We start from the raw sequence: 23559 nt of genomic DNA on the forward strand, positions 1-23559 counted from the left end.
TAGGACTGAAACTGGGAGCCAAGCTACCCCCATGGTAGAGCCTCGTTGATTAAGAAAAAGACCAGATGGTAATTGTAGTTTCTGGCCCGAAGTCCAGCTTGATTTGTTTTGAGCTCTTCTCTTTTATGGGAACAGAGTCAAAGAGTGTCTGGCTGAGTCAAATTCCTGCTATCCCTGCAGAGGGACTGACCACTATCCCTTCCTGGTTCTCTCCCACAACTCAGGTGACCATAGTGGAAAAGGCGGACAGCTCCAGCGTGCTCCCAAGTCCTCTCTCCATCAGTACCAGGAACAGAATGACCTTCCTCTTTGCCAACCTGAAAGACAGAGACTTTCTGGTGCAGAGGATCTCGGATTTCCTGCAGCAGACTACGTCCCGGATATACTTGGACCGAGAGTTTGTGGGAAGCTACTACAGTTCTGACGACGAGGTGCGTAGAAGGCTCCAGGCAGGGGGTGAGTGTGACTTAGTCTCTTCTTGAGAGAGTTCCTTTCCCTTTGTCCTTTAGTTTGATTGTGAAGCTTTGCCACTGAGGGAACATAACCCATTACTCTGAAGTCTGGAACAGAATCTGCAACACAATCTCATTTAAATATCAATGAGTTTGTATCTGAAATCATAGAGCGAAAGGAGACTTTGGGATCATCTGGTCTACCCCTCTGACTTACAGTTGAAGATACCAATAAAGGACTTGTCCTGACAATGTAGCATATGACTCTTGTCTGTCAAGTGACGTTGGCAGAGTCTCTAATCTAAACCCAGCACCAATGCAATGTTGAGTTTTCAAAGATGAAATCCAGAACCTCATCTGTGAAGCTGGGAACACTGAGAAGGGGCACAGCTTGCTGAGATGATGTGGCAGGTCACCCTTCATTAAAGCATACTTAAAGATGGTCAGTAAGGGCGCATCTCAATCCACCTGGTCCACGTAGGTGAGCATTCTGAAGGAATCAGAAGACTAGAGAAGCTGGACAGTCCCAAGAGTTCCTGATTCCGCAGTGGCATGCTTTGCATACAATGCAAATCAAAGAAACAAATAGCCAACCGCTTCGTTGCGGAAACCCACCTGAAATGCGAAGCAAATCTATGTTGAATATTAAACTATGGGCCATACCACTGCCGAATCCTCTCTCACCCTATTAACTCTCGGTGCTTCTCCTGGCTATTCGCATAGCAAGATGAAGGAGCATGTGACATAGCTATGGCTGGCTCGACGCTGAGCACTGAGGATGGAGTTCCGTTGTCTAGATTCTTCCAATGGCTGCCTCTTGTGTGTGCCCACAGGTGTACTCTCGGCCCGGCAGCCTTGTGTCCTCCAGCCCCCAGAGGAGCAACAGCTCGGACGCAGATGGCGAGCGCCCGTTTAACCTGAACGGCAACAGCATCCCCACAGCCACTCAAACCCTGATGGCCATGTACCGGCACCGGTCTCCCGAGGAGTTCAACCCCAAGCTGGTGCGTTCGGGGAACTTCTTTTTTATCTTTTGGGAGGTTTTAACTATTTGGGAAATCAATCAACAAGGAAGGACAGGATTTCTCAGCCCACGTTGAATCATGGGAAGCATGATTTCACTCTTCCTCCTGGCTGTGGACATAGAGCACAAATCTAGTTGGCCTTTGACTGCCTGGTCATCACATGACACGGGCAATACGCACGTGGAATCTGAATTCTCTGTCTGCATGAGCTCTGTCCAGAGCTTTGGCCTCCCTTCCCTGGGGAGATTTTTCTGGCTTTCCGTTGCCATCCACTCCTTCCCCAGAGGCCTTAAGAATGGAATTGTGTTTCACTGTGTCTTGCAGGCCAAAGAGTTTCTGAAGGAGCAGGCCTGGAAGATTCACTTTGCCGAGTACGGACAGGGGATCTGCATGTACCGCACGGAGAAGACGCGGGATCTGGTGCTGAAGGGGATCCCTGAGAGCATGCGTGGGGAGCTGTGGCTGCTGCTTTCAGGTATGCCCAGCCGGGAGCTCGGGCGCCATGGCTGCGTCCTTCCCGCCCTCCAGGGCACAGCCGGGACCTGAGTGATGAAGCCTGCTGCTTCCGCTTCACTTCACCCAAACTTGGGGCCCGAGGTCGGCAGATCACAGGCAGACGTCCCCAGCTCTCCAGCCAGTGAGGCTGTTTGGGTTCTGGGAGATGGAGCCTGGAGTGAGAGAATGCAGTGCTGTATGAGTGGATTTTTCCTGGCAATGTTGACCTCATGAGAGTGGTCGTGTGTCCATGGTCAGTCTTCACTGGGCTGAGGGGATGAAAGGAAGTGGAGGAGTAGAACCTTGTCCTCTTTGGTCAAGCCCGGAGCTGTGGAGCTGTTACCCCTCCACCCTTGGACAGTAATTCCTCCTTACCTTAGAGGACCCATTCCTGCACCTCAGGTGACAGTGCCTGCAGCCACGGGTAGTGCTGAACCCTTGATAGATCAGGATTCTGTGAGCATGGCTGCCGGTATTGGATTCTGAACTCAGGGCCAAGGCCAGGATGCCCTTTGGCTCTTCTGCTCAAGTCTAGGGCTCTACCGCCGAAGCCACCGTTCCGCTTCTGGCTTGGTGGTGGTTAATTAGAGACCGTATAGCCTTACAGACTTTCCTTCCCTGGGTTGGCTTCACACCATGATCCTCAGATCTTAGCCACATGAGTAGCTAGGATTACAGGTGTGAGCTACTGGTAGCTGGCATGTTTGACTTAAACTTAAATACTATGGTAGAGCTTACCTGATAAATGAGACCCCAGAGGAAATTAAGAAACAATAATGTATCGTAAAACACGACTAGCAATATACTGTAATTGTTATTTAAAACATGTGGACTATTTCTTTCTGGAATTCTCCATTGTAACACTTCAGTCCTGTAGTCTATCCCATCATTACTGTGCTGTGGCCGTTGCAGAACATCCCGTGTGTCCCGTGGCGTAGTTCATCCTCTAAAGCAGAGCATTCCTCTTATTCCACTAGCTTGGCTTTAGCATCTAAATCATCAGAACTCCTTTGAGAGACTCACAGAAACTTTTCTCTGCCCCGTCTGGCTTCAAACCTTGATCCTCAGATTTCAGCCTCCTGAATAGCGAGGATTGCAGGTGTGAGTCACTGCCCCTGGATTCTTCCATTCATTGTATAGCCAGCCACCATACCATTGTACACATGTTTTATACTTTGTTTATCCTCTTGTTCTTTGAACATTTAAGTTGATTCTGCTTTTTCAGTACTAGGACTGCTGCTGCCAAGAACGTTCATACACGGTTTAGGGTGGACACATACATATGTTCATTTCTCTGGAGTGGAATTTGTGGCTCTACCATGGTTAACCTTTTGTAGAACTTCCCAGTTGCTTTTCAGAGCGCTTCCCATTTCCACCAGCAAAGTAGGAGATTTCACCCCTTTCCCCTTCACCAAACCTTGTTAATGTCCTTCTTATTGCATTTATCCTATCAGGTGTGAAGTAGCTTTTGATTTAATCTCCTTGAAGACCCTGATGTTGAGTGTGTTTTCATATGTTTCTGCACAGAAATATCTCCTCAGACCTCTGCTTGATTTTAGCTCTTCAATCACTGAACTGTAAGAATTTTAGCATATTTAGATGTAAGGCATCATCAAGCCTTACATCAAGCCACTTTTGTTGTTAATGTTGAATCTATTGTGTTTCCCTCAGGTGCCATCAATGAAAAGGCCACACATCCGGGATACTATGAGGACCTCGTAGAAAAGTCCATGGGGAAATACAACCTGGCCACTGAGGAGATTGAGAGGGACTTACACCGCTCCCTTCCTGAGCACCCGGCTTTCCAGAATGAAATGGGGATTGCTGCTCTCAGGAGAGTCCTCACAGCCTATGCTTTCCGCAACCCGAACATAGGGTATTGTCAGGTAACCATCACGCAGAGTTTATGCTTGGAGAACATGAAGTCGTCTTCTATTTTGTTAGACAGTGGCTTTGGCATCGTGGACTAGGTTCTCGTGGGGCCTGGCCTGTGCTTTGAGGGGTGTGATGATATTCCCGGCTCCCCAAAACCCACTCTCCTCTGATATCCTTGTGTGGCTCTCTGTTGTCTCTAGAACTTGATGTCCCCTGAGAAGCAAAAATCACCCTGGGTTGAGAATTTCTACACTGATAGCAGAGCCAAAAGTGAGAGTCCCCTTTCCACGCCACTCATTGCCTAGGGGATGAAAGAGGACAGAGCCTGTGACCACTCCCCACCTGCCCTCCCCCTCTTGAGCTGGCGGTCAGGGCACCCAGTGCAGGACCTTCCAGTGGGCTGGAGCGGGTTCCTTGTCTGTGTCCTGTGGAACAGCAACGTCCTTGAGCACACAGCTTTTATAAACCAAGGTCACATTTTAATACTCATTCAAATAAATGTTTAACTCAGCCGGGCAAAACAGTTCTTGCTTTGGACAGTTTGTAAAACTGCAAGGCAATGTGGCCTTAAATTCCGTGTCGTCAGAGAAACCTTTCTTGACCCTCCAACAAAGCTGGAGGGAGCATAAGTCCTGCATACACACGCATGCAGACATGCACTGAGGCACAAACACATGCATATACATAGTACTTAGATGACATAATGCACATACACACACACACACACACACACACGGATGATACACACATGAACACATACCCCTCCCAATGTAATCAGGCCCCCAGATCAATTAATTAACCCTTCTGCCTGTATTTTTCTGTCTGGTAGCAGCATTAAGTCCCGTGAGCCTTGTCACCTGAATGCCCCCTGCCCACTGACACCTAGTTCAGGTGTGTCAGTTCAGTGAAGCCTTGAAACACCTGTCTTGACTGAATGCCTAAGGAACTGACGGCGAGCATAATCACGAACTAGACGCAACAGGTTCATTTTCAATCAGAATTTTAATCATGATTTTGCTTAAGGAAGTGTTAAGACATTTAAGAAAAACCCTTTTACGCCAAGGGACCTAATTTGGTCTTATTTTCTTTCTTCCTTTTTTGGTAATTTATATTGCAGAAATCTGAAAGGATCATTGTTACTTTCAAGAAGATCAGGGGATTTGCAGACTGCTAATAGAATAGAATTCATATCTTTTGATCATCCTTTTTTTAATTAAGGGAACTTTTAAGGTAGCAGTTCTGTGTTACTCGATAATATCTTTTTTCTTTCATATATTTTTTATTGTAATTTAATAGAAGGGTTACATTATATTCGCCAGATAGAAGGTGCATTAATTCACATACATTGATACCCTTTCTCATGTCTTGGTCCCCATTTCCCAATAAAGTAAGGCTACTGTAGAATTTAAATCACCATTACTCACCGGGTCTACTGTTACCCCCATGGCGATAAGGGAGGGGGGCCTGTGACTTTCAAAGGTGTCTTTGTTCTCTCTGGAGAGCCTGGAGCCCCATGTACTTGGTTATAGAAAACATGCCTGGAAAGTTAAAAAGGAAATGTGTACCTCCCTGAGTGAAGGATTCAGATGAGGGAGAGATTTGGGGACACTGGCAGAAGCTTTGCCAAGCAGCCATGGGGCAGGCTGTTTGACACGAGAGTTCTCTGCTTGTGCAGGCTTAGGGCTGAGGTGGTGCTGGGGGAGTCCCCACGGCTGTGGACCCAAGACGGATGGCTTTAAAGCATCGTCAGCCAGACTGAACCCAGGAGCCCAGACGGAGTCACATGGCTTACGAAGTCACCGGCTCGGACGAGAACCACTTGGTGAATTTTGAGTTTTGTCCTCTCTCCCTCCTGTAGGCCATGAATATCGTCACTTCCGTGCTACTTCTGTATGCCAAGGAGGAGGAGGCTTTCTGGCTGCTCGTGGCTTTGTGCGAGCGCATGTTGCCGGATTACTACAACACCAGAGTCGTGGGTATGTGGGGTGGTGATGGTGTCTCGAGAGGAAGTGATTCTAGAGCGGGCTCAGCGGGTGCCCCAAGGCCAGCCCGCACTGGGGCCAGCCCGCACTGGGTCCAGCCCGCACTGGGGCCAGCCCGCACTGGGGCCAGCCCGCACTGGTCCCCAGAGGCCCAGAACAGTAAGCAGCAAGGAAGTAGACTGGAGACCGGGTGGCTCTGCCCCCTCCCGCAGGTTGGTGGAGGGTAAGGCAGGGTCGCGCTGTGTGTGCCCACACAGGAGCCCTGGTGGACCAAGGCGTCTTTGAGGAGCTGGCGCGAGACTACGTCCCGCAGCTGTACGAGTGCATGCAAGCCCTGGGCGTGATCTCCACCATCTCCCTGTCCTGGCTCCTCACCCTCTTCCTCAGCGTCATGCCCTTCGAGAGCGCCGTGGTGGTGGTGGACTGTTTCTTCTATGAAGGAATCAAAGTGATATTCCAGCTGGCCCTGGCTGTGCTAGATGCCAACGTGGACAAGCTGCTGAGCTGCAAGGACGATGGCGAGGCCATGACCGTGCTGGGAAGGTACCGTGCCCGGCCCGCCGTGGAGAAGCCCCCGGGCTTCCTCCCTCACCCCTTCCCCGCACGAGTCCCTGCTGCCTGGCTGGGACCCTCAGTCCCGAGGACCTGGGCTCACCTGCTTTGTCCTCACCCGTCTCGGGGATTTCTTTCTTTTATTGTAAAATGTAGAGTTTGCAGAATGTAAGTGCATGATTATGGTGGGGGGGCAGTTCCTCGGCCACCTCCCGTGACCCCCGTTCTTCTTCCCTCAGGTACCTGGACAGCGTGACCAACAAAGATAGCACCCTGCCGCCCATCCCGCACCTCCACTCGCTGCTCAGCGATGACGTGGAACCCTACCCCGCCGTGGACATCTTCAGACTCATCGGGACGTCCTACGAGGTCAGTCTGGCTCCCTGGCCGGGTGGTCGCAGCTCTCTGGGATTTGCTGACAGTTCAGCTTCACAAGGGGCCCCCTCCGTGGGTCACTGCCAGCCTGTCTGGCCCGCCTTCGCCACCAGCACACAACCAGGACTGTGTGACTGATAAGGAACTGAAGTTTATTTCCCATAGTCCTTATTATGGCTGGGAAATTCAAGGCACCAGCCAACTGAGGTCTCGATCTTCCAAGATGGTGCCTTGAACGCCTGTGTTTTCTAGTTGGGGGAAAGACCATGACTTTGCGTAGCAGAAGAAAGAATCTACAAAGTCAGCACCCTCTTAACCCAAATTCCACCCTTCCCCCCACCCCAACCCAGGCCCTGCCTCTTGATACTGTTGCCTTGGGGATGAAGTTTGGAAGGGGATTAAAATACTCAAACCATGGTTTCTTGCTGCCTTTTGAGTTGTGAGAAGCGATGGTCACAACCTGAGGCTTTCTGTCATCGCTGAGCCCAGCTCTAGGTTGAGAAGAGGGCTTGTAAATGTTTCCGCCTGGGCGGGCTTCGAATTGCAATCCCCTCCAATCTCAGCCTCCAGAAGCTACAGTTACACTCATGAATCACTGGCACTTGTCTGCTTTCATATTTCTTGATACTTAGCTCTATAGACTTATAGAAATGGCCCTAGATTCTCATTCTGAGTCCGTCATGCTTTCTCCGGGTGTTTTGGGGATTCTAAGAGTAGTGACCCAGCAGCAGGCTGGAGGCAATGATGGTGAAGCAGAGGGCAAGGCAGAAAGTAGCCCACCCTCAATCAAAGCCAAAACAACACCAGGCCCTGCTGTCTCACACCTGCTATCCTCGCTATTCAAGGGAGCTGAGATCTGAGAACAAGGTTTCTAAACCAGGAGAGAGAGGGGGGGTGGGGGGGGAGGGAGGGAGGGAGATTTGTATCTCCAATTAAACAGCAAAAATCTAGAAGTACATGTATGGCTTAAGTGGGTTGAACACCAGCCTTGAGTAAAAAAGCCAAATGATGGCAAGAGGCCCTGAGTTCAAGTCCCAGTACTGTCTCTCTCTCACACACACACACACACACACACACACACACACACACACACACACACACACACACACAGAGTCAGACTATGTGCCTTTAACTCACTCTGTAAGAAAGAATGGTAATTGCATTTTTAATCTTCATTAAGATACCATGTTTACTTCCATTCCATTTAGGAGTCATGTGATACATAATCATTGTAGAAATTGTAGCTATATCTAAAGGAAAAAATAAACTGCATCCTATGAATATTTCACTATACTTCCATCAACTATGTATTACTTTTGCAGGATACATTTTTAAAAAAAAGTAAGAAGGGCCAGGAGTTTGGCCTAGTGGTAGAGTGCTTGCCTAGTATGCATGAATACCCGGGTTCAATTCCCCGGTACCCACATACATAGAAAAAAGCCGGAAGTGGTGCTGAGGCTCAAGTGGTAGAGCTCTAGCCTTGAGAAAGTCCAAGGACAGTGCTCAGGCCCTGAGCTCAAGCCCAGGACTGGCAAAAAAAAAAAAAAAAAAGTAAGAACCCACTAGATACTACTCTATCACACCCATGTTCCTTGTAAAATACACTCCAAGAATGCTCTAATACCTTAAGTATTTGAAAGGCGTGACTTTAGTATATGTTTCTGTAGCATGTTTTTTAATATATATTTTATTGTAATTAATAAAAGGGTTACATGATATTTGCCAGATAGAAGGTGTATTAATTCACATACATTGATACCCTTTCACATGTCTTGGTACCCATTACCCCCCCACACCCACCACCCACTCCCCATATTGGTTTTCCCCCCTTCCCTATCAAGTTTCAGATAACCAAATACAGATAAATTCAATATATCAGATAACAAAGTGAGATACTATAACAATATGAGATACCCAAGGGACAGCAAAAGAGATGAGGGATAACATAGTACATTAAGAACAACAATCATTCGTTATATGGCTTTTGTTTCAATATCCTGGAGGTCCTTTCAATTAGCTTCATACTATATGGCCTTATGTGTCAAGGTTTTGCTCTATTGCAGATCTCTGCTAGTAGAGCCCAAGGTTTCTACTGATTATGACAAATGAGGGAAACCATTGAGCCTAAGTTCCTTTGAGTCTGGCTTACTTCACTTAATATGAGTTTTTCTAAGTCTTTCCATTTTCTAACAAATGGGGCGATGTCATTCTTTCTGACAGCAGCATAGAATTCCATTGTGTACAGATACCACAACTTGTTGATCCACTCATCAACTGAGGGACATCTAGGTTGGTTCCATATCTTTGCTATGGTGAATAATGCTGCGTAGCATGTTTTTTAAAGAGTTAGCATCACCTATGTAACTGATGCCATTTTTATTAGGCCACTTAATTTGGCTTCTTTCATGATATATTGTATGTAAGGATGTCCTTATACACACACAGCACATCCCCAGTTATTTTCTTGGGATCTTAGAAGTGAATTTGTAGCAATAGCTCAAGAAATGTACATGCCTTGGTTAAGCCCCACTGTTCTTTGGGTGTGTGGACACGTGGTCTGTGATGCAGGCATGTGGCAGGGAGGAGCAGGAGAACTGGGAAGTTTGTGGGCCAGGCTGGCGGTGATTCCCAAACCCATCTGAACTCCAAAGCTAGACAAAAACAAACCCGCAAACGAAATTCAGTTTCAACTCACTGTCTTCAACACTGTTTATTATCCCAATGCATTTGAAAACTGTTCTGGCCAGGTACTCTTATCAGAAAGTTTGGATGATTTATTTTGTTTCACTAATAACAAAAGCATAACGCCAGGGCCACTGCAGTCTGGAAAGCCCCAGCTCTTTCTGGGTGCACCTTGTGAGTGAGGCCCCGCACTGCTGACAGGATTGTGCAGAAGTGGCACTACAAGGTCCCAGTCTTCAAATGTACCATCTAGACCAGGGGCCCCCTGGCAGCTCGTCTGATTTTGTCTTCCAGGAAGAGGACAGCCTTGCCTGTTTCTTTGTGGTTGAGGGACCTGTGTCATTGGGCTTGGTCTGAGAAGGCTGAGTAGGGAGAGGATGTAGCTGGTAACTTGAAAGGTATTTTCCTGATAGGGTCTCCCATTTTTGCCTGGGGCTGGGTTTGGACTGCGATCCACCTATTTATACCAAGTAACAGGGCTACATATGTTCACCCTCACATCTGTCTGGCTTTTTGGTTGAGATGGGCGCATGGTGCTTCTTCTTTACTTCCTGTGTAACTGGGTTTATAGGCAGATCTCATCTTCCTGAACATAAGACACCAGAACCCAACTTACATTCATTCTTTTCTATTCAGGGTCTTGTCACAAACAGCCTAATTTAAGCCTCCTCTGTCCTGATGAACTGTTGGCTGGAGGAAGCTGTATTTGACTTGGAAATGCCTGGAAATGCCTGGGATACATGGTGACTTGCAGATTATTTATCTGGGGTCCCTGGTGACTTTAAGACAATAGCAAAGAATCCAGTAGTTGTGTGATGTCACTTTACCGTGTATCAAGAACAGCTCAGCCAATCTTGGCACCACCATAGTTGCAGATCTTTTTGTCTCTCTCACAAGAACCAACTTTACTCCTTTCAGAAATTTGGAACTATCCGGGCAGATCTGATCGAGCAGATGAGATTCAAGCAGAGACTGAAAGTGATCCAGACCTTAGAGGATACCACCAAGCGGAACGTGGTAAGTCCTTCTGCTCATCAGCTTGGGGTCTTTGCTTACCCCTCCCCCCCTGGCCAGACCCAACCAAGGGGGCTTCAAAGAAAGAAACGAGGGGCTTCCCCAATCCTGACGCCGTGCAAGTTGATGCAGTTCATGTTCCTTCTCCTCCACAGGTGCGAACCATCGTGACAGAAACGTCCTTCACCATTGATGAGCTGGAGGAACTCTACACTCTCTTCAAGGTGCGTTTCAGACGAAAGCCTGGCCTCCCTTAGGAATGGAAGTGCAGCTCATTATTCATTGCGTTCTTGGTTTTTCTGTGAGGTTGTTAGGCTAGAGCATGCATTACTAGTAAGAGGGACTTGGCCAGACATGGTGGCGCATGCCTATAATCGCAGCCCCCCAGGAAGGGGAGACTGGGAGGACGGTGGAATGGAAGTGTGGATAGCAGAAAGTGTGGTCAAAGGCAACCCTCTGGCAGAAATGTGAGACTGTGTTCAAAAATAAAGCATAAGAGAGCTGACGGCATCGCTCGGGTGATAGAAAGCCTGCTTGAGGCCACAAATTCAAACCTCAGAACCACCAAGAGAAGGTAGAGGGAAGAAGAGGGAGAGAGGAAGAAATGGGAGGGAGGAAGAGAGGAAGAGGAGAAAGCAGTACATAGCATAAAAATAAGCATATTCTTATCACCAATTTAAGTAAATATTTTAGCTCTCTCTATTCTAGTCTCTCTAGACAGTACTGGAGTCATTTTCTTAGACTTAAGAAGAACAGGCTATTGCTTTCTAAAGCTCACTAGAACAGTGGTTGACAGGTTTAAATTCTTCCAGAAATTCTGGTAACATTTTTTGTACCAGTTCAGGGGCTTGAACATAAGCCCGAGCACTCTTCTGTAGCTTTTCCACTTAAGGCTTTTACTCTACCACTTCACCACACCTTTGCCTTCTGACATTTTTTCTGATTAATTAGAGGTAAGAATATCATAGACTTTTCTGTCAGAAAAGTCAGGCTGGCTTCGTGCTTCCATCCTCAGAGCTGGGCTTCCTGGGTCGTTTGGATTGCAGATATGAGTCACTGGTGCCAAGCTTCTTATAATTTTTAATTTCCTATCACAAGCTGTAAGGGACCTTTTAAGTTTATGCCAGGTGCCAGGGGCTCCTGCCTGTAATCCTAGCTACTCAGAATCAGAGTGGCTTTGAACCAGTTCAAAGTCTGCTGGGGCAGCAATGTCCACAAGAATCCTTTATCTTCCATAAACAACTCAAAAAAAGCCAGAAGAGTTGTGGCTCAAGTGGTACAGCAGTAGCCTTGAGCAAAAAGAAGCTCAAGCCCCAGTATTGGTACCAAAAGGAAAGAAAAGGTGGTACTTAGTTGGAATAAGAACAAAGAAGACTAGAAATCAAGTATAAATAGTATAAATCAAGTATAAAATAGTGTCTGCTTTTAGCTGAGTGTCTCCCATTCTGGGTCTCTAATAAGACATTAGTAACACAATTCGTGTGTATTTCGTGTATTTCTTTCTTCTGAAGATTTACTTGTAACTACCATTAGCCACATTGTAGGTTAAAAGGCTGGCAACTGGCAGAGGAAATTTGTTGGGATTTAAAAGATGTCTTTGATAACAAGCACCATTTTATCAAATCACTGTCTGAGATAAATGTGGCTCTTTGGAGCCCAGCAAAGACAGTCCAGGAAACCAGAAAGAATCAAGGTCAGGGTGGAATCCCCACCTCAGGACAGACAGTGTTGACTTCATCGAAGCCTTTGGCCCTATCGGCCACTAGAGGGCACCACCACCATATTCCTGTGTCACCAGTGTCTGGGAACGTTCTCTCTCCTGGTAGGTGTGCCAGCAGCATGTATTGAACTGATAGACACAGTAGTGATCAACCACAGATGTAGTGTGTGCCCTGCATGCTTCTGATGAGACCGACACACCTCAGGTCTCAGCCTCGAGGCTTGTTAGCTGCATAGAGTCACATTCTTCACAGAGCAGAGGCCCACAGATCAGCCTCCGTCTGTCCTGCATGTCTAGGAGCAGCTCTGTCATGTGCCAGCCCGGTTTTCACACGTGTGTGTGTGTGTGTGTGTGTGTGTGTGTGTGTGTGTGTGTGTGTGTGAGAGAGAGAGAGAGAGAGAGAGAGAGAGAGAGAGAGAGAGAGAGAGAGAGAGTCCCTACAGGTGTTTACCTCTGCAAAGCACATGCAATTGCTGTGCTGTGTTGCATGAGGACGGAACTTAAGTTTCAAGGAAACATAATGTCTCCACCAAGGGTCAGCCTTCACAGGGAGACTGGAGTCCAGAGGACCCTGCTTCCCATGGGGTCAAGCAAAGAGGATGCTAAGAGTCTGCACAGCCCGGAAGAACGACAACACCATGAACGGACAAGAGAAAGAACTGTAGGAGGAGGAGGCAGGTCTTGGGGGACCCCACAAGGGGTCCCCCAAGGAGGCAGGGCAGGGTGGCTGAAGGTCAGTGAGGTCACCAGCTTGAACCCCGAGATTGTCCTGAAGAAGACAAGCTTTTCCTATCCAGAGCAAGCCTGTCACAAGGGCATGTTGACAAACCTGCCTTCCCCGAGTCTGTGGAACCCCCCAAAGAGAACCTGAGACTCCCGGTGAGAACCTGGGGTGTCTGGCACTGCGGGATGCCAAGTGAAAAGTCCAGCTGTGGACTCTCTCTGGGGTCTTTTGGAAAGTTTGACTTCAGTTCGTTTTCACAAACAGTTGTTGAGCCCCAATTATGTGTCAGGACTCCTAAAAATGTCAGTTGGTGGTATTTACACACACACCCAGGTAAACGTAAAGAAAATGGTGACAGGCCCCACACTGAGGTAGCACGGGCAGAAAACAGCCTGGGTCTCTGTTGTTTTTCTTGGCCTCTCCATATTGCTCCTTCCGCCTAACTCTGTGGGCCCCCGTTGTCCCTGGATGATAGTCGGTGACCGCTCACCGGGAGCGAGGAGGTGAGCGTGTGGATTGTCTTCTCCTGGTGGTAAGAAGAACGCTGCTGGGCTCGGGCCCGGCGCTGGCCTGGCTCACACTCTGGGGACAGAGCTCGGCGAGAGTCTGCACAGCCCTATCCACACTGGCACAAACCACCTCCGTCCTCTGGACCCATTGCTTCCGCTTCATCAGGGGTGTGCACCCCAACACCACCGCCTTTCCCCTGCCAGGACTGCATCGCTAAAACCAGGGCCAGGACTCTCACCCCGCTGTCCTCTTCCACTCCCCACTCCTGGCCCTTGGCTACAGTGCCCAGTAGACAATGACCTTGAAACACTGACCTATGCCGTTTTCCTTGGGGTGGGACTGAGGTGCTCCTTTCTTTCTTATAACCCCTCAGACAAGGAGAAAGACTGGTTTAGAAAGCCGGGTTTCTCCTGGAACAAGGGTTTATGCTTGAAGTGAGATGTTGGCACAGTACTGCAGGGAATGGAAATAGAATCCACCCGTGCCTGTTCCTCTGGGCTCTCCCGGCCTGCCATGGGTACTGAAGTATCTGTGTGGGGCAGGTTGTCTATGCAGGCTTTTCCACCTATCCATGTGTGCTGGGGGCTTCTGAGGCTGGCTGTGTGGCTCTCCCGGGGTCCAGTGGCTCCAGGCTGCGGATGGGGAGCTGCCCTCTGATCTCAGCCCTGCTCTCGCCTGGGTGGTGATTTGTCCAGTGCCGTCTGAAGACGGGTGAAGTAGGAAGGGGCTGGGTTACCCCCCCCTAATCCCAGCCACTCACAGAGCTGAGCTCTGAGGTTTTGTGGTGTGAAGCCTGCCCACACAGGAAAACCGTGTGGGTCCTTATCCCCAATTAACTACCAAAAAGATAGCAGTCGGTGGCCAGTGGCCCAGCAGGCAAGTCCACTGAACCACCAGAAAGGTGGGAGTGGTGCTCCCGTGGTAGAGCTACTAGCCTTGAGTCAAAGAAAGCTCAGGGGCTGCACTGGAGCCCCGAGTTCAAGCCCCAGGAGTGGCACACACATGACAAAGGAGCACAGGCTTGTGGGCTGGGTGGCTGTGGTCGTGGGTGACGGGGAGCTGGGGTAACCATCCCCTGTGTTGGTTGGCAGGCAGAACACCTCACCAGCTGCTACTGGGGCGGGAGCAGCCACGCGCTGGACCGGCACGACCCCAGCCTTCCCTACCTGGAGCAGTACCGCATCGACGTGGAGCAGTTCAAGGCCATGTTCGCCCTGCTCTTCCCCTGGGCCTGCGGCGCTCACTCTGACGTGCTGGCCTCCCGTCTCTTCCAGTTACTGGATGAAAATGGGGATGCCCTCATTAACTTCCGGGAGTTTGTCTCTGGCCTGAGTAAGGACCCGGTTGCTGGATGAGTAGGGTCAGGGGTGGGGAGTGGTACCCCCCAATCCTCGGTGCTGTGCCCCATTATAAACCGGTGGCAAGGTTAGCTTTCGGTTAGCACGGCCAACTCCACTTCTGTGGGGTCTGCCGCTTCATAGGGGGCTCCAGCCCCCTCCCGCCACCTGTGAGGACATCATCCCCCCTCTCCATACCCTCCCCTAATTCCACGTAGAACTCGTGGACACCATGAACATTCAGACCACAGCACCAGGCTGTCTGCTTTTTTTTTATTTCCTGTAAAAAAAATGGCTGAAGTAAAAGCGCCACATCAGTAAGTTGAACCAGCCAGTCAGCATGTGCTGTGAACTAGAACAGGGGTGTGTCTATGTGTGGGAGCCAGGATGTGGAGCACTGCTGCCTGCCTGCTGCCTGCCTGCTGCCTGCCTGTCTCTGAGACATTCATTCAAGGGAGCTTCCTTCTGGAACCCTGTCCAGAGATAAAGTGATTGGAAATTAGCCCAGAAGGTAGACAGAATAAGAAAAAGGAAGGGAAAAAAATTTTTTAAGAGAAGAGGGTAGAAAGCCATCACGAGAACGTGGAAGGTTCTGGAGGTGTGTACATGAGGAAATATGCCTGCTCCGTAAGGCTGAGGAGGGAACAGCCCTGGAGGGGCCACTGGACCCTCTTTGCCTTTCAATTAACATGGCAGGCAGCGCTGAGCCATCCAACTGCTTCCACGCTGTGGAGTCTTTAAAAATCTTAATATTCTTACTGTAGACCTCTTCTCCCCAGAAAGCACACGTGCATGTAAACACAGAATTTCACATCTTACTGGCTTCTTGGACTTTAGAAAAGAGCTTTCAGTGGAGCAGGATGTCTCTGCGTAGAGCTGGTCCCTGTCCAAGAACGCTGGCATAGAGAAGAGACCTCATGGATGTGGGATCTGAGGGCTGGCAGGAAGCTGGAAAACCTGACAAGATAGATGGCCCCTCTTACCCCTTCCGACCACCTTTATGCTTCCTCATTCCCTTCTTGTTCCAAATTGGGTTTATCTTTACTCAGGCAGTCTGACACAGTATACTTACAAAGGACTTTTAGATTTCAGACATAAATATGCGATTGAGAAAATAACAGTATTCTGATGGAAGCTTTGATAGTGTAATGGAAGATAAGTTAGAATAGATTAAAATTGGTCAGGTGCTGGTGGCTCACATCTATAATCCTAGTTAACTGGGAGGCTGAGATCTGAGGATCACGATTTAAAGCCAGCCAAGATAAGAGAGTCCATGAGACTTGTATCTCCAATTAACCACCAGAAAACCACAAGGGGAGATGTGGCTCAGAGTGGAAGAGCGTGAGCCTGGAACAAAAGAGCTCAGGGACAGTGCCCAGGCACAGAGTTGAAACTCCATGTCTGATTTAAAAAAAAAAAAAAAAAAGGATTAATATTATAACTCAGAAACATCTGAAAAGTGGATGTAAAATGAGTGATTTCAAAACATGCTTTGGCTTTATTCCTGAAGTCTCTTCGTAGGCTGTGAGCGTCGAGCTGAGCCTCTCCATTCCAGAGCTCTTAACCCTAACACGGCCAGGCCACAGCTCTTGTGATGGCCAAGTCTTAGTTTGAGTTGGTAAAAAGTGGACTTTTGGAGGGGTGTCACTGGCACGCACGACACATTTCTCGTGTGTCCTATGTACTTCTAGGTGCTGCATGTCATGGAGACCTCACTGAGAAACTCGAGCTCCTCTACAAAATGCACGTCTTACCTGGTAAGCGAAGGGCTCTGCTCCGCTGCGCATGCCTTGAATTCTCTTGTCTGAGTCAGCTGATTGCCTGGCTCTGGTAGACCAGATGACCGATGGTACCTCTAAGGACAAACAGGGACTTATTTGTGTGGATGAGTGAGTCTGCACATCCCTGAACCACTAACCTGTCTCAAGTAGGAACTGTACAGGGAGAAAACAGCTCAGCATCTATTAGGCAGAAATCAAGATTAGTTGGTCACGTGTGAGCTGCAGGAATTAGGAGAGAAAGTAAGGGTGGAGTCCCTGTATGAATATTGGGGAACTGCTTTCACATTGGCCGGAGCCAGTGGGCAGTATGGTGAGCGTTTGAGTTCAGTTTTTAGTGAGGCTGGGCTAGATCTAGCAACTATAACAATGGTAAAAATGAGGAGAGGTCGGTACTGGAAGATGGCAAAACTAGAGGCTTAGACATTGTCTTTGTAGCACACAAGGCCCTGAAGCTGGTTTCTAAAGTATGATTCCAAACGTTTCAGGAAATGTTCCATTGAAAGGAGCCTTTGGTGTGGGGATGTTCAAAAGGAAGATAGAAGAGGAGGAGAAGGAGGAGGAGGGAGAGAGAGAGGGGAAGGGAGGGGAGGAGGATGGGCAAGAGGAAGAAGAGGGGGAAAGGGGGAGTAGGTACCCCCATTCAGCTCAAGTTTGATATCCTCCAGGGGGCTCTGATATAGCCATTACCCATTACTAACTGTATGTTTTCATCTTCTGCTCATTTTCACAAGTAGTTAGGACACAACTTCATCGAGTTGTAGCCCTACCAATACGGAAATCTTGTCTCTTCCCTTTCCAGAGCCATCCTCGGATCCAGATGAGCCAGATTCTGCTTTTGAAGCCACACAGTACTTCTTTGAAGACATCACCCCTGAGTGCACGCATGGTAGGTGACTTCTTTGCTGAGCAAGGAACCTCTCTCCCACAGAGTGAGCATCTGCTATTGGGGGAACAAAGCCTTGCCTGCAAAGTTAGTTACTCAAATGAGAATACAAGTGTGGCTGACCAGTATGTCACCTTTCCTTTCCTGAAAGGCATCTTTTTTAAGACAAAAATAACCCATCTCCTTTATGCAATGAGATGCCCTTCAGGAAAATTAAAATCCATGTTGTGAGAAACAATGTCGTGCTATAAAGTTATATGCTATAACACTTTAATGTTATGTGCTCTAAAGTTCTTCAAGATTCATCACTTAGCATTTCAAAAATTTCAGCCTCTGAGTAGTTAGGATTATGGCATAAGCCACCTATGCCTCATTGAGTTTTAATTGTACACTGAAGCCAACAGTGAGACAGAAATCCGGGGAGTGTGTCACTTCAACATAAAGTTGCCTAGTAAAATATAGCTGGTAAAAATTGAATTTCAAGTTTTAAAAAATGATTTTCAGGCCAGGAGTTTGGCCTAGTGGTAGAGTGCTTGCCTAGCATGCACGAAGACTCGGGTTCAATTCCTCGGTACCACATACATAGAAAAAAGCCGGAAGTGGTGCAGAGGCTCAAGTGGTAGAGCTCTAGCCTTGAGAAGGTCCAAGGACAGTGCTCAGGCCCTGAGCTCCAGCCCAGGACTGGCAAAAAAAAAAAAAAATTTCTCAGTGTAAGTATGCTCCAAGTAATAGGAGAGATAAAAGCCTTTGGCCAAAAAAGAAGCATCTATCTATCTGTCTGTCTGTCTGTCTATGTAGTTTATCTGAAACTCAAATGTAATGACTGCTATCTGTATGTACGTATGTAGTTAGTCTGAAACTAACTTGTGCTTCATTTGCTGGATCGGGCCACTCTGCCTAGAACTTCTGGTTTTTCTACCAATACGTTGTGTAACATGCTCACTCTTCCTCTGATGTCTTTCGCCAGTGGTTGGATTGGGTGGCCGGAGCAAGCCGAGTGTGGATGATGGCTTTGTCGCAGTGAGTCTGAAGCCAGACAAAGGTACTGCCATTCTGTCTTCACCTCTCTTCCCTCAGGCTTAGCTTCCTATCCATGCTCACCTGTTGACATTTGGCTTTTAGGGAAGAGAACAAACTCCCAAGAAAATCGTAATTATCTGAGACTCTGGACTCCAGAAAATAAGGCTAAGTCGAAGAATGCTAAAGATTTGCCCAAATTGAATCAGGTGAGTGTGTGTCCCTCATTTCTGGCTCTTGAAGCTATTTTTTCCAGCCCTTCGCAAATGTAGCATAAATACTCCTCAGAGTAACTCAGGCACTCTCCCTTGACCTATTCGGATCTCTTTTTGTGTATCAAGACATTATTTACTTTTAAGTAAAAATTTGTCAAAGTAAAAATAGATGTGTGTCCAGTGTGAGAAAATGACCTCAGAGAAAATTTGAGTCACAAAATACTCAAATTTAAGTATCTACCCGTCTTATACCAATCACCAAAAATACTCTCAGGTATTTAAAGATGATCTGTGCTCAGATCACAGTGGCTGGCATTTGTTTTCCTTAAAAAGCAGAAGCGTAGTGAGGGAGAATTTTAAATAATTACTAGTGACTTCTGGGAGGAGGTTTGCGGATAGGAAGGAAGGTGGTGCTTGTGTCTGGGTGCTGTACCAGGAGAGGGGTTCCACGGGAATCTTGGGGGGAAGCAGAAGGTCTTTGAGAGTGGGTAGATAAAAAGAAATGAATGTGGGATATCGTTTTGAACATGGGAGTGGGGGGAATGGGATAAAAAAAGGAAGGGAAAGAAAGTGATTTGGGGTGAATGCCATCATGAGAGTCGTTCTTTCATTCTCTCCACTTTCCTGGATGTTTGAAATCTTCAAATAATTAAGGGAAAAATAAAAGAGCTGGAAATCCCAATGGAGAGACTGTAGGACCCCGCACCCCTGGCCTCCATAGAGGACTTCTGGGGGGCCGAGGGGTGGTGGTGGGGCTTCTCCGCTGTCATTCTCCCATCGCCTTCCAGGGCCAGTTCATCGAGCTGTGCAAGACCATGTACAACCTGTTCAGCGAGGACCCCCACGAGCAGGAGCTGTACCACGCCACGGCCGCCGTGACCAGCCTGCTGCTGGAGATTGGGGAGGTGGGCAAGCTCTTTGTCTCCCCGCCACCGGCCAAGGAGCCCAGGGGCCCGGCCAGCGCCCCCCCCTGCCCCCCGGCCATGCCTGGCATGCTCTTCCCCAAGAAAGGGCCTGGCCAGGCCTTCGTGGTGGAGTCCACGGAGCCCCTGCCCGCCACGCTGGCCGGGGACAGCGAGGAGCGCTCGCTCGGGGGGCAGATGGAGGACATCAAGCTGGAGGACTCCTCCCCACGGGACAACGGCGCCTGCTCCTCCATGCTCATCTCCGACGACGACACCAAGGACGACAGCTCCATGTCCTCCTACTCGGTGCTTAGCGCCGGCTCCCACGAGGAGGACAAGCTGCACTGCGAGGACATCGGAGAGGACACGGTGCTGGTCCGCAGCAGCCAGGCGGCCGCCGCCCTGGTCGGGAGCACCGGGCTGGACCAGGACTGGGCCATCACCTTCGAGCAGTTCCTGGCCTCGCTGCTCACCGAGCCGGCCCTGGTGAAGTACTTCGACAAGCCCGTGTGTGTGATGGCCAAGATCACCAGTGCCAAGAACGTCCGGCTGATGGGCAAGCCGCTGCCCTCAGCCAGTGACTACGACATCTCCGCCATGTCGGGCTGAGGGCTTGCCACGGGGTCCCCGGGGCTTTTTTATGTTCTTCTGTGCAGGGGTTTCTTTTTCTTTTCAATTAAATATTTATTAGGACTTGGCTTGAAGCCTAGGTGTTTTCATAAATGTCATACTCCAAAAATTGTTGAGATCAGCATTTAAAGACCTCAGGGCGGGGGGCGGGGGTGGGGTTCGGGGGTTCTGCCAGGACAGTTTATTCCGTGAATCCTCTCCCCACAATCCCACCCAAGTCCACTCCGTCAGTGACATGTGTGTTATAGCTTATTCCTCTTCTGTTGAGCTGTATCCATGGTTTCCAAGCAGAAATGTTTCACTCTCACGAAGGCAGCAGTGACCTGTGTATCTGGGCTTTTAAATTAAATCAGAGCAGTAAGAGAAATCAAAGGGCCCAAGTAGGAGATGGTCCTTAGAAAGGAAAAGGCATCCTCACTCAGGCAAGTCCTCTCCCAAACTTGCAAATACGAAAAGAAAAAAAAACAAAAACAAAAAAACAACCCAGTTGCTTGTGGCTCACACCTGTAATCCTAACTACTCAGAAGGCTGAGATCTGAGAATCATGGTTTGAAGTTAGCCTAGGCTAGAAAGTCTGTGAGACGCCTATCTTCCAATGAACTGGCAAAAAACTACAAGTAGAGTTGTGGCTCAAGTGGGAAAGCACTAGCCTTGAGTAAAAAAAAGCCAAGCAAGAGCTCAAAGCCCTGAGTTCAAAAATCCCAGGTACCAGCAAATACACTCACACACTAAATATTATTTTTTAAGGTTTGATATCTATTTCATCCAGGTCCACCATTCAGAAACCATATTCTATACATGTTCCCTTTCAGGGGGCCAACATTTGGGGTTCCTACCTAGCTGTTAGAAGAGTGTCTATGATTTTAGCACCATGTTGCCATAACCCTTGTATTTGATCAATTTGAACAATAGGATTTTGCATTAGCAAATGGCTCAGGTTGTTTGTATCAGCTGACCAGGACTGTTAGTGATTCTCAGCATGGCAGGAGGGAGGGCAGAGGGTGCAGAGGGTTTAGCTTTTGTTTTTGAACGACTAAACTTACAGGTGCTTCTGATAACTGCATTTTCAGTGTGGGAGTCTGTGCAAATAAGCAAACCATAAAGCAATCCCTTTGCCATTACCATCTCCTGCACGGAGACCAGAAATCATAGCAGGTCCCATGACTTCTGCCCACTGACTTCATGTAGAGATGATATACATGCAAAACAAATCCCACAGGATAGGGTAATAAAATGTTTTCAACAGAAAACCTGTCACTTTATGTAAAAGAATAGTTCCGTCTATTTCCTCCAAGGATGTGGAAATGAAAACTAGCACACCTGCACTTTGAACTTGGCTTTATTACTATTATTATTATTTTATTATTCCTGTGTGGTTTTGTTTGGAACAGACACTGGACATTCTCTTCCTTCTTGAAGTCACAATCAGGGTCTCATTTCCTTTGCTTGTTTGGAATGTTCCTCTTGACACATTATTTTATTATCTATTGTGTTCTTATTTTAACTGTTGCTGCTGTCATTTTTTTTATTTTGTCTACAGATTGATTTTTTAAACTGTCAAATGAAGTAGAGTTAACTTCAAGTAGGATAAACGTGAGCAAATAAAGTACTTCAGATATGGCTTTTGATCGTTGTCTTTGAGTTCCTGCCGAAGGCAATCACATTATTTCGACAAGAATTTTGCTGGTTTTAACACCATTGTGACTAAGTAAACTTGAGAGGCAAATACGGTGAGACACGGAGTAAAACATGTAGCATTGCAAGGAATGTGTTTGAACTAAGGAGAATTTAAGGAAACAAGGGTGTGAATTCTTATTTGACCCTGGCAGAGTCTGGTGGACACTTCTGCCCAGACTAGCTTTTGGCCATGATCCTCAGATCTCTGCCTTCTTTGTGGCTAGGATTATGGGTGGAGGGCCAGTGCCTGCCTATTGTGCCTTAGTTTCTTCACAGCTCTGTGAAGAACCCTCCCAGGGAACCAGCAGGCCCAGGGTCTCCATCCAGAGGCGCAGGGCACTTCCAGCCTCCAGCCCCAGGGTCCTCAGGGCAGCTTTCAAACAGGGTAGCTTTCGGAAGTGGCCAGTACGCATGGGTGCCAGGCAATGACTGACGGAAGAGGGACTCACGGATGCAAGGACCTTGGGGTCCTCTGGCCTGGTCCTGCAGGGAAGGGAGTGGCCTGCCACTGGGAAGCGGGAAGTGTGGGTACCCTGGCGTCTTCATTCCTCACCAACATAACAGGCCAGAAACTCCGGCAGCCGGGCCCAGGACAAGCTCCCTTGCAGGGAAGGTTGCTAGGCTTCTCTTTTTCCTGGCTTCAAATATTCTACGGGGACCTCAGATCCCCACAGACCATCCCCAGAAGGTTAGATGCCTGAGCTGGGCTGGGAAGCATAAACTGAGTTAAGCACTGAGATCCTTCCTGAACTTGGAGGTGACACCCAAGGTGGCGGGGAGGGGGGCAGCTGGGGGTTGGCCAGCCACTGCTCATCTCTGCTCCCCCTGTTGGTCCCCTGTGACTGGGGACTCTCCCAATCATCTGGTAAAAAGGCCTTGTTAGGGCAGGACCTTCTGACTTGAGAAAGTTAGCAGCTAACAGGCTTGGAATGACTCCTTGGGGGCTTGGGGGGAGTAACAAGAGAGAGGGCATTGGGAGACACACAGGAGCCCATTCTGTACAGTTAGTAATAGCTGCTAACTTAAAAAAGGGATTACATTGGAATTTGCAGACAGTTCTGGAGATTTTATTAGAAGAAATTCAAGGGATGGGGACAAGATAATTTCTAAGTCTGGTGCTACAAGATGTAATATATGTAAAATATTAATAGAGTTTTGCTAATCTCTTGACAAATGCTACTGGCAAGTCATTTGAGAGTTCTTATTTCTGAAGAAATCTTTGAAATTCAGTGGGTTGACTAAGAAATCTGCAAGAGGGAAGAAAGAATGGTGGTGATTCCTTCGCATACTATTTAAGACCCTGGGTCTTGGTTCAACGTATTTTTGATGATCTAATTGTATTTAAAAAGTGAAGGCTACAGGCCAAAGCAAGGGACAAATGGGCCCTGGGCGAGTCTCGAAGGCCTCCAGCTGCAGCTCTGTGCATTTGCTCGGTTGCAGAGAGTAGCTGCTGTTCTACACAGTAGAAGCTGCTGCCAGGTCCCAAGTTATGCACCTTCAGATGCACATGCTCAGATTACCTGCCTCTCATGCATGTTCCAGGAAGCCCAGAACCCCAGCACATGCAGCTCCCAGGACACTCCGGAGCAAAGGCACCAGCTGGGTTGATGCCACCACCACCTAGCCCCAGGATAGGCTTGCAGTGACTTCTTTTTGTCAGGATGACCTCGTCTGTGCCAGAACATGTTTTAAGGATAAGCTCCGAAGG

At 48.3% G+C, this 23559-nt stretch overlaps 1 protein-coding gene across 1 annotated transcript in view; it reads left to right on the forward strand.

Annotated features, from left to right (window-relative positions):
• Tbc1d9 (TBC1 domain family member 9) overlaps positions 1-21795 on the forward strand; it is a 59929-nt gene extending 38134 nt beyond the window's left edge. The window contains exons 7-21 of the mRNA XM_090356916.1: positions 225-431; positions 1286-1456; positions 1802-1952; positions 3644-3858; positions 5706-5823; positions 6087-6372; positions 6621-6750; positions 10357-10455; positions 10608-10676; positions 14498-14738; positions 16435-16500; positions 17324-17410; positions 18375-18449; positions 18530-18633; positions 19428-21795. Of these exons, the coding sequence (XP_090213042.1) occupies positions 225-431; positions 1286-1456; positions 1802-1952; positions 3644-3858; positions 5706-5823; positions 6087-6372; positions 6621-6750; positions 10357-10455; positions 10608-10676; positions 14498-14738; positions 16435-16500; positions 17324-17410; positions 18375-18449; positions 18530-18633; positions 19428-20153 (2745 nt within the window). The 3' untranslated portion in view covers positions 20154-21795. The remainder of the gene's footprint in view (positions 1-224; positions 432-1285; positions 1457-1801; positions 1953-3643; positions 3859-5705; positions 5824-6086; positions 6373-6620; positions 6751-10356; positions 10456-10607; positions 10677-14497; positions 14739-16434; positions 16501-17323; positions 17411-18374; positions 18450-18529; positions 18634-19427) is intronic.
• Positions 21796-23559: the final 1764 nt, after the last annotated feature.

The sequence above is a fragment of the Megascapheus bottae genome, chromosome 23 (assembly GCF_031878675.1).
Source record: "Megascapheus bottae isolate mThoBot1 chromosome 23, mThoBot2.hap1, whole genome shotgun sequence".
In the NCBI taxonomy this organism is placed as follows: Eukaryota; Metazoa; Chordata; class Mammalia; order Rodentia; family Geomyidae; genus Megascapheus; species Megascapheus bottae.